General features: G+C 50.6%; 2 protein-coding genes across 4 annotated transcripts; one reads left to right on the top strand and one right to left on the bottom strand.

Annotated features, from left to right (window-relative positions):
* Window positions 1-86: 86 nt before the first annotated feature.
* mos (MOS proto-oncogene, serine/threonine kinase) lies at window positions 87-1,545 on the top strand. Its single transcript, XM_085286118.1, has one exon. The coding sequence runs from the start codon at window positions 149-151 to the stop codon at window positions 1,154-1,156; it is 1,008 nt and encodes a 335-aa protein (XP_085142244.1). The 5' UTR covers window positions 87-148; the 3' UTR covers window positions 1,157-1,545.
* A 419-nt stretch (window positions 1,546-1,964) lies between these two features.
* On the bottom strand, window positions 1,965-8,210 carry steap2 (STEAP family member 2, metalloreductase). 3 transcript variants are annotated; one of them, XM_085286116.1, is made up of 6 exons: window positions 7,977-8,210; window positions 7,220-7,623; window positions 6,842-7,008; window positions 5,611-6,138; window positions 4,992-5,156; window positions 1,965-4,616 (listed from the first exon to the last, which is right to left on the bottom strand). In XM_085286116.1, exons 2-6 carry the CDS (start codon window positions 7,599-7,601, stop codon window positions 4,323-4,325), a joined length of 1,536 nt encoding a protein of 511 aa, XP_085142242.1. In that variant the 5' UTR covers window positions 7,602-7,623; window positions 7,977-8,210; the 3' UTR covers window positions 1,965-4,322. The 3 variants fall into 3 exon arrangements, with proteins under 3 accessions (XP_085142242.1, XP_085142241.1, XP_085142243.1); XM_085286115.1 differs by having other exon boundaries at window positions 8,019-8,209; XM_085286117.1 differs by lacking the exon at window positions 7,977-8,210 and having other exon boundaries at window positions 7,220-7,970.
* Window positions 8,211-9,951: the final 1,741 nt, after the last annotated feature.

Raw genomic sequence — 9,951 nt, 5'->3', positions numbered from 1 at the left:
GAGGTGAACCATCGGCATGAACTCAGTGACCCCAAACAGAAGCATTACGTCCTCCAGAACAGCAGGCGGCAGTGCGGAGCGCGTAAAAGCCTGAGCTGAGCGCAGAGTAGCTGTTCGGCTTACAGAGCAGTATGGTGCACAGCGTGCCATGCCGTCTCCCATCCCGCTGACCCGCCTGCTGCCCAAAGACTTCTGCCCCTTTCTGGACACGGGGCCCTGCAGCAGCCCGCTGACTAAGCACGGCTCCACCTTACAAGTGCCCGCTCAGCGGCTCCATGGCCGAATCGCCACTCGGCTTTGGTCCTCGGTTATCCACTGGAAGCAGCTGCGCTCCGTGCAGCCCGTGGGCTCGGGAGGCTTCGGCTCGGTCGACCAGGCGGAGTACTTCGGAGAGACCGTGGCGGTGAAGAAGGTCAACAGGTCCACCAAGAACAAGCTGGCGTCCCAGCAGAGCTTCTGGGCCGAGCTGAACGCGGCGCACCTGCGCCACGCCAACATAGTGCGCGTAATAGCTGCCACCACCTGCGTCCCGCCACAGTGTGGAGACGAAGGCAGCATCGGGGTAATACTGATGGAGTTCGTGGGCAGAAGGAACCTCCAGCAGGTCATTTACGGTGGCACGGAGCCGCTGGGACAGCACAGGTGCGTCAGGTACTCGTCGGACATCGTTCACGGCCTGAGGTTTCTCCACTCCCACGGCGTCGTGCATCTGGACATTAAACCAGCTAACGTGCTGCTGACCAGCGAGGACGTGTGCAAAATCGCAGACTTCGGCTGTTCTCTCAAACTGGACCCTGGCTGTGAGGTCAGCGCCGCGAGCCACCAGCCTCTCGTGGGTGGCACGTACACGCACAGAGCCCCAGAGCTGCTCAGAGGCGAGAGGGTGACTCCTAAAGCGGACATCTTTTCTTTCGGCATCACTCTGTGGCAGCTTCTCACCAGAGAGCCGCCCTACACCGGCGACAGGGAGCACGTCATCTACGCGGTGGTGGCTCACAATCTGCGGCCTCCTGTTCAGGACCACCAGGTGTTCCGGTCGGAGCCGGGGAGGCTGTTTCGGGCTCTGCTGAGCCGCTGCTGGAACGGAACGCCCCCCTGCAGACCCAGCGCCCAGGAGCTGCTGTCGTCCCTGGAGCAGCTGCAGCCACAGACCTGATTTGATCTCCGAAGCTGCGCACGGGTGTGTGGACAGCTGTGGGTTCGAATATGTTCAGCTCCAGGAAACGAGCACTGTGCGCTAGGCCAGGTCAAAGCTGAGGAAACCATGGAAACGCTGGGCGTCTATGACTACATGTTTCTACTGTGCAAATAATAATAAGTGTGGTAGTCCTCAGACTGTAGCATTAAAATGAGCTGGTTTATTCTCCTCTCAGCTGTTCGTGCTGCTGTCAGGTCGGTCCTGTGGGACCAGGACACCGTTTCCTCCCAGGCGTCCTGATCCATCTGTGACAGTTTCCAAATGTTTCTTAAATGTGTTGTGAATCCTAGTGTGTGAAACGTGATATTTGGGTGTGATGGGTTTCATTAAAATTCTTTTTTATGCCACGTTTGTCTGGAGTTCACATCATTAGAGGGCAGCAGCTGGTCGGAGGCTCGGTGGGCCACTGCTGCCGTGTCATGGGAGGACACTTAGTGTTCAAGTAGTACAAAACCAACTGTTTGTTTACATTTCAAATATTGTGTAGCAGCACTAAACACGTGGGTCCTCTCTGACTGCCATTGTGTTCGTATTTAACCACAAACTGCATTAGATTCTTCACGTCAGTGTACGGCTGAGGTGGGCCCGGCTACCAGCCTCATTCAGCCAATCACAGGTTTCTCCTTATTTACCAATCCACCCCCGCACACACAGACGTGCATCCTGAGCGCGTGAGGAGGTTACCCACTGTCAGAGTTGTCGTTGAGCCTCGTAATGATTTGCAGCTGTGTGCAGAAACAACGAGATTCTAATGAAATGACCAAACTCAGACTTGTTCATGATAAAGTTTATTTGTACTCTGACGTCGAGCTTGGGTCTGCCGCCCGGCCCGTCGTCTGATCCAGCTGCTGTAGATCTCCTTCATCCTTAAAGCGCACAAACTCAATGCATATACAGAGAAGTACGATTTGTGAAGCCGGACAGCAGAGGGCGCTGCTGCTCATTTAACCCTTGTATGGTGTTCGGGTCTGACCCGTTTTCAGTTTTTCCCAAAAGAAAAATTAAACAATTATTTTTTTCAACCTGAAACTCATTGGCTTTGGCTTATTTTCTGTGAAGAACATAAATCCAAACTAATTTTCAATGACCTCATACTGTACCTCCCCCCACGCATTTACATTACATACAAGGTGTTCGGGTCCACTGGACCCAGGTCTAGTAAAAGTGTTGAAAGTGCAGGTCCTGTGTTCCCACACTCTGTCTTCCTCCTTTCTGGTGCTGCTGATAGTGTTTTCTTCTCCTCCTGCTCCGCACAAAGTTGCAACATTGTTGAAAATTCAACTACCAACACCGTCTGCTCTTACATTCCCGCACATTTTACCCTCTTTATTGAGGGATCCAAATTTTATTTTCTCATACCCTGTCCCACCTGCAAATTAGGGGCATAATACTATAAATAAGACTTTGCCAATATGGTTCCTTATCACAACTGATCAAGATGGCAAAAGATTATCTGCTGCGAGGGCCATCCAATTGATTTTGGAACAGAGAGGGGCTTCGGATGATGATGTTGACAAAGAGGTTTCAGAATATTTCACATTTCTGAAAATTCAGAGTCTGACAGTGACTTTGAAGAAGAGGATGAGGTTGATCACCATTTAGTAACAAAACGAAGACGAGTACCCCATCTGCTGCCAGCTCCAGGACCAGAACAAGCCCACCAGACAGCAAGTGAAGAAATATGGATGTCAATAACTGGTGAAATTGAATGGTCTTCTTGGCCAAGAAATGAGCCACCCTGCAGAGCTGTTACTGTGATAAGCCAGGGCCAACACGGCTGACAGTTACTCATGTGCAGGACATCAAGTCTTCATTTGAGCTTTTCATCCCAGATTCCATCCAGAAATTTTTTCTGGATTGCAGTAATCTAGAAGGACGGTGTGTTTTTGGAGAGAGGTGGAAGGAGATGGACCAAATTTATCTAAGAACCCCAAAGGCCTACTTTGGGCTTCTTATCCTTGCAGGAGTTTTCAGGTCCAAAGGGGAATCGACAGAATCCTGTGGGATGCAGAAACCGGCACGAACCTTTCCGTGCATCAATGTCTCTGGAAAACTTCCACAAAATTTCCAGGATTATCCGTTTTGATAACCGAGACGACAGACCAGCTCGACGGCAGAGAGACAAGCTAGCTGCCATCAGGACAGTGTGGGATAAGTGTGTGCACCGCCTCCCCCTGTTTTACAACCCTGGGCCTAATGTCACCATTGATGAGCAGCTGATCCCATTTAGTTGTGAAACATATTGCTTCACGTGTAAATGTGTTGTCTTTCCACTCACTCCACTTGATTATAACTGATTTATTTTTATAACATTTTATAAAACAAAAAAGAAACGAGAAGCACATTGATTCATAAATGTGATCTAACAAAGGTAAAGGGAAAAAATTAACCATGTTTGCTGTTCATATGGTTTGTAACTGGGATGAAGTAAACATCTGTTGAGTAATTTAACATAAAATTGTTTGATAGTGTTAAACTCTGGCGGGTCCACCAGACCCATGAACACTGGCTGAGTAAGAAAAATATGAACACCACACGAGGGTTAACTGCAGATTAGACACCGGCTGTTCATTCACTGTAAAAATACAACGAAATACTATAAACGAACACTCAGTGTGAAGCTGTGTGTCACATGAGCGTCACAGGAACACGTCTCACTGACTGACACACAAATGTTACACACTTCTACCACGGTCTGTAAGGAAAACAATGTGTGAATGACAGCCTCAGATCGCACTGCAGACACACACAGGTAAACGCAGGTGTGCAGCGTTACAGTGAGGAGAGGCAGATGTGCTGCAGCTGTCCTCCATCATCAAAGCTGCAGGGCCCACCGACAGCGCCTCTGCTACACTCCAGTCGCGATGCGATGTCACAGAAGAGCAAACAGCTGTTCTCACAGATGAGCAGGACCTGTACAAACTGCAGTTTCAGTTACAGCAGCGACTCAAAGCAGGGACGTGATGTCCTGATAAACACTACACAATAACACGAAGCAGCATCGTTGGAACAATATGAATAAGCGGATACAGCAACAGGTCCACAGCACGAAGCTGTCATCAGACACAGTCCCGCAGTGAGAGTCACTACAGCGGTTCCTCACCTGGAGCTACGAACAGGCCGATCACATAACGGTGACCCTCTCAGGGGAAACGTGGGCAGCTGAGCCCACCGGCTCCATGCGCTTGCCCCTCATCTCACTGCTGTCCTGACCCCTGCGGATCTGGTGGAGCTTGCGGGCAACGCAGGGGAGCAGGATCAGCAGCTTCCCAACGATGACGCACACCGGGAGCGCCAGGGCCACGACGAAGCTGGGCGGCAGGTAGAAGCGGTAGGCCTCCTCCTCAAAGGCGCGTTTCCAGCCAAACAGCAGCCCGTGGAAGGTCGCAATGAGCAGGGCGATGTACCCCAGAGTGGACTGGAGCAAAGACAGGAACACTCAGACACAGGCTTTTGTTGTGATCACATAACAGCACGACAGTGACTTACATTAGACACGCCCCTAACATCGAGACTACAGCAGAACATGTTTACACGTATGTAGTCTGTCATGTGACTGTCTAAGAGAGCATCTCGGTCACAGCACGTTTCCCCAAGTGTTCACAGCAGGAGAGCTGGGAGTGACGGCACGCCGCCTCAGAGACGCGACCTGAGTTCACAGCAGCTAAGCTGGTTTCAGGTACACTCGTCACAAGCCGCCATTACGCACTACTGATCACGTACACAGACTAGACTGGACTCCGAATACTCTCTGAGGCACGTGACACGACGGGCTGGTGGACTCTGTGGGTACCTGTATGAAGCCGAACTCCCTCCAGTTGAGCGTGCTGTGGACAGACGGGATGGAGGTGACAGCCAGCAGAGACAGCAGCCCCAGACTCATGATCCCAAAGGAAACGTACATCTCCACCCTCCACACCTCTTCCTCGTTCCACGTGCTTTCCATGTTCGAGTGGACCTGCCATCACATGAGAACACGTCACAGAGAGTACAGTTCATCAGGAGAAACCCTACCGCTGCTGCCAATCAGATTACAGCGTTTCTGGTTTACTCCACGAGCCTCCCATCGCTCCTCATGTGTTTGACACAGATGTTAGACAACGCCGACGTGAACACGTCTCTACTGTGACACAAACAGAAAAGTTAAAACCAGGAAGGTTGGTGGTTCAATCATGTGGTTCAAGATGCTAACCCCCTATGATGCATCCATGGGAGTGTGAGTGTTAGACAGGAAGCTTGTGTGATGCTGCCTCAGGGTGACACTTGTGCTGACCTGTAACGTTTCTGGATATTTGAAGGGAAAACCTGTGATGTTGCCAGTTCTCTTGCTAATGTGTAACGATTCAAATCAAAGTGATCTTCAGAAACAGCACTGATGTTTGTAAAGATGTGCAAAAAGCTGTTTCACTGACCTGCTGATAAGCAGTGTTGAGCAGCAGGTATCTCTCAGACCTTCTCAGAGGCAGGCACACACTGTAGAGGACATGAACAGCAGCCAGGAAAAAAGCGAGGAGGCCCAGCTGTTTGCGGCTCTGCAGCCAGTTTTCCAGCCAGTGTGGGAAATGCTTGTACTTGGTGCCATAGTAGAGCTGGTGGGCAGCTGCTAACTGTCCTGCAAGGTACACCAGGGCCAAGAGAGTGATGGCGACGGCAGGCAGTGTCCGATTCACTATCTCTATGGGGATCTTGTAGAAGTCACTCTGCTTGTATTTCATATATGGGTGAATTATATCTCGAATAAACGAGTAAGAAAAAAAGAAGATGGAGAGGGCCACGGCAGCAAGAACAGGGCCCTTCCAGCCAGGGAACAACTGGATAGGCACGTTCTCAATATCACGGGAAGAAGACAGGGTGCCCATGTCCACCGGCTGGAAGTTGAGCTGCCGGGCTAATTCCATGATCTGCTGCCTGGCCTCCACCGAGTCACTGCAGATGAACACCTACAGGAGAAACATGAGGGCGGGTTAGAGACGACGGGCCGGTTCAGAGGCGTCCTCCTGTTTGGACGGTGCTGCGAGACTCATAAAGAGTCCATCTCAGCAGCATCAGTAAGCCTGAAGAGCCTGCTACAGACCTCTCTGCACCCATGCTTCTTATTAATCTCTGGATATCTCCCACAGCATGTCTTTGTCCCCCCTGAGCCTGGTTCTGCTGGAGGTTTCTTCCTGTTAAAGGGAGTTTTTCCTTCCCACTGTCACCAAAGTGCTGCTCACAGGGGGTCACATGATTGTTGGGTTGTATTATTGTAGGGTCTGCCTTACATTATGTTGTTGTGGTCTGCTGCTGTATAAATAAAGTTGAATTGAAGTCATTTCGAACGCTGCCACTAACCCAAAGGAAGCACTTACTGGTATTTCTTCACTGACTCAGTGTCATCAACAGCTTTAAACTCTCTGCCTTACATACAAAGTATCACAAAGTCAGATTCATGAGCACGTGGCTGACCTCTCAGCTGAGGCTGTGGTATTTTAAGGTAAAGACCCTACAACACTACAGACAAACCCCTGGTGGGCGAGCATTTTAGCAACAGTCACAGGTCAAAACTTTGGTTTTTAAACAGGAGGAAAGCTCCAGCAGAGCTCAGGGACACGACAGGACAAAGACACGCTGTAGACGTGGACACGTGTGGCCCGGTTACTGCACCTGTGTGCTGGCATCCTTAGGGTAGCTCTGCTGCATGGCCCAGGCTGAGATGACGTTGAAGCCTTTGACCACGATAGAGTCTGGCAGCAGTGAAGCCAGATACTCGGCGTTGGACTCTGGATACTGGTTTGCTCGCTTATTGTTACTCACATCCACCAGGATCTTCCCTGCAGAACAAACACAAGCACAGCAGTCAGGTCACCAACACTGATAACCCAGACGTCTTTGCCCTTGCATTTCCTCCAGTCTCACAGACGCGGCTCAAACCAAAACCTTTGGGAGGTCAGTAGCTTGATCTGCATGCTGGGATAAGAAAATCAACCACCGTGTCCAGTATGTGTGTGATGGTGTGAAAGCACTTAGAGGTGTGTGACATACCTTCCAGTAGGTGTTTGAGGTCCCACACAACAGAATAGTGCTCACGGCGGATTGCCAGGAATACGATGTTAGCCTTCCCCACGGCATCTTCATGGTGCGTTACATCCACCACATGTGGAAATGAGTGGGCTGCCAATTTGGGATGGCGGCTACCCACCACCACATGGAAGCCACAGCGCAGCAGGCGAATGGTCAGGCACTTGGAGAAGTCACCTGATCCCAGAATGGCCACAGTAGGCTGAGCATCCCCGCACCAGCTTCCTGGACCTGCAGCTCCATTCTTCAGGCCTTTGGACAGCAGGGGGGCCTGGACGTGGTGGGAGGAGGAGGCTGTGAGGAACACGGGGTTCCTGCTTCCACTCATCAGAGACATAGAGTCCATCCTGCGTGCTGCTTCAGTGGGCCTGGAGGAGACAGAAGCACGGGTGTCTGTAAGAACACAGCAGAGGATCCGCAGGTTTCACGCATTTAACACACTTTGTTCCACATTTCTGAGAGCTACAGCAAACACGTCCACGCTGTGTGTGTGCGTGCGTGAGCGCGCGCCGGGACAGGAGGCCTCCACTGGCTACCCCAGTGACCGCGCGGGGAGCCCCCACACGACATCGGCTCTCCTCGCGACCTTGTGACTGCAGACAGTGGTTTCGCGAAGGACGCGGTCGCGCGTGTGCTCGTGCACCTGCACCAGATGCTCTACCGAGACACGACGAGCTGCCCGTTTACCCCACTCACGCGCACACGTATGATGCCATGTTACCGTGTGTGTCACGCGGGGATGCTGTCGCAGCTGCTAGCTCACCCTCCCGGTCCTCCTGCTCAGCCTCTGCCGCGTGACGTCACCACACTCGCTCGCGCCATCGTTCACTCAAGCGGAAGTTGTTTTCAGGCGATATTATCTGCAGACAACACTGAAGCGAAGCTCTCTGTACATCACCCACAGCTCCGTCTCCTGTTTCACCGTGAAACAGGAAACACGTCACTGTTGCCTGCTCAGCACAATGTGACGTCATGTACGTGAGGGCAGAGCTTTTGTTTACACTCGGGCTTCATGCTCGCGCTTGTGTCGCCTCTGTCTGGTGACGTCAGCTCAGTGTGTGCACGTGTTTGTGCATTTACACACATATACACTCTATGGTATTACAACTGTTGTAGATCAGTGAGCAGCGGGCCAAACTAACTGCAGTGCACGTGAACCACGTGGTGCAGTGTTGCCATTCACAGTAGCTCCACATCAGCGTTAACACGGGAGGGCGAGACGTCCACAGTGGAAGACAAAGATTCCAGTTTTTAATCTCGGCTTTTGTCTCTGAGCACTTTAATCACTCTATGATCAAAGTGTTGAAACCAGCACGATCGTGCACCTGTGTCTCCAGCCCAGCTGTGACAGATGTGACCGGATGAAAACGGTCATCAGACACAGGCGTTGGTCAAGCACAACACTAACTAGGTGGTCATGGCTGCCAGAGGAAGCCCGTGATTAGTCCAGTACGATCAGAGCAGCAGAGCTGATGTCTGGACTACAGCACTGACTCTTAGCTGACAGTCACGTCAACAACACTTATTCCTGATTACCTTAGAAATCAAACATTTACTAAAGGGTGACGACATCACAGGTCAGTGATGTCACAACCCTGTTTCATTTGGCCAGTGTGAAAGAAGCCTCGTTCTCATCTGGGACATTTTTAAAGCCATTGGTTTGCATATATCAGCACGGTGATCACGTGCACAGGTGACACCTTTGACATCATGTAGGAAACAGTCTTGAACAGAAGCACAGGTAAGTGTGGTTACTGCGTAGCACTTTAACCTTGTTTACAATCCTCTTACTGCCCAAACCTGCACAGCACAGGTCTCGTCAGCTATCAGTGATGTCAACCTGAACAAAGACATCAGAACCAGGAAAATCAGTGTTTGCATCTTCTAGCCACTTCCTGTCCCACACCAGGCCGCAAACACTTTGAGCTATAAAAGCTCCACGAACACCATCAGTGTAGCCGCCGTCTCTGTACAGCTCACATATACTTAGTATGAAATGTGAACAGGATGTGGGCGATGGTCAGAACACTGATTCACGACTGACTGTGACGACGTATTCTGCAAGTAAATGTCCTACAAAATGTCACAGAAGTAAAACTGTGTACAACATAAAGTAAGTCAGGGTAAAAGCACTGATCCTACATGTGACGGCAAAGACATGTCAAGACAGGACCAGCTACCTCTGAGGGTGTCCAGCCCGTTTAATATGTTCATGCTGTTCTAACAGCTGCTGCCTTTATTTCAAGTCAGTAACTGATTGATTGTTTCAGCTCTACTTGTTTACATCGTTGGTTAGTTCAATGTATAACTTGATTTTGTAACCATTGTGGAGAGGTGCAGCAGCTAGCACTGCCTCACAGCACCACCGTCCTGGGCTTGAATGTGGTCTGTGTGGAGGTGCTGCTCGGGTACGCGCCCTGGCTTAGGTTCACTGGGACTGTAAACTGGCTTCAGTGTGGACACTGTGCTGTGTTAGAAACCTGCAGGGTTGCTTTGTTGTTGACTTCAATGTTAAAATAAGTTCTTTATGAGCAGAGAGCAGTGACAGACTCACAAACTCATGTGTAGCTTGATTTAGACACGAACACAATGACAGCAGCAGTGCTGCCTCCTGTCACACAGAGACGACCCATGTGTGTATGAAAAAGTTTAGTCTTGTTATAAAATATTTGAAATGAAAACGAACAAAAATATCA

The sequence above is a fragment of the Mchenga conophoros genome, linkage group LG9 (genome assembly GCF_057382185.1).
Source record: "Mchenga conophoros isolate Kocher_MC1m ecotype Shallow Benthic linkage group LG9, M_conophoros_male_GT1.1, whole genome shotgun sequence".
Classification (NCBI taxonomy): Eukaryota; Metazoa; Chordata; class Actinopteri; order Cichliformes; family Cichlidae; genus Mchenga; species Mchenga conophoros.
This window is presented reverse-complemented; position numbering and strand designations above follow the sequence as displayed.

Coding starts and splice junctions, on each gene's coding strand:
- mos (XM_085286118.1), top strand. CDS start 149: ATGCCGTCTCCCATCCCGCTGACCCGCCTGCTGCCCAAAGACTTCTGC.
- steap2 (XM_085286116.1), bottom strand. CDS start 7,601: ATGGACTCTATGTCTCTGATGAGTGGAAGCAGGAACCCCGTGTTCCTC. Junction 5,157..5,610: donor TCAACACTGCTTATCAGCAG/GTCAGTGAAACA, acceptor ATGTGATGGCAG/GTCCACTCGAACATGGAAAG. Junction 4,617..4,991: donor GGGAGTTCGGCTTCATACAG/GTACCCACAGAG, acceptor TCTTTGCTCCAG/TCCACTCTGGGGTACATCGC.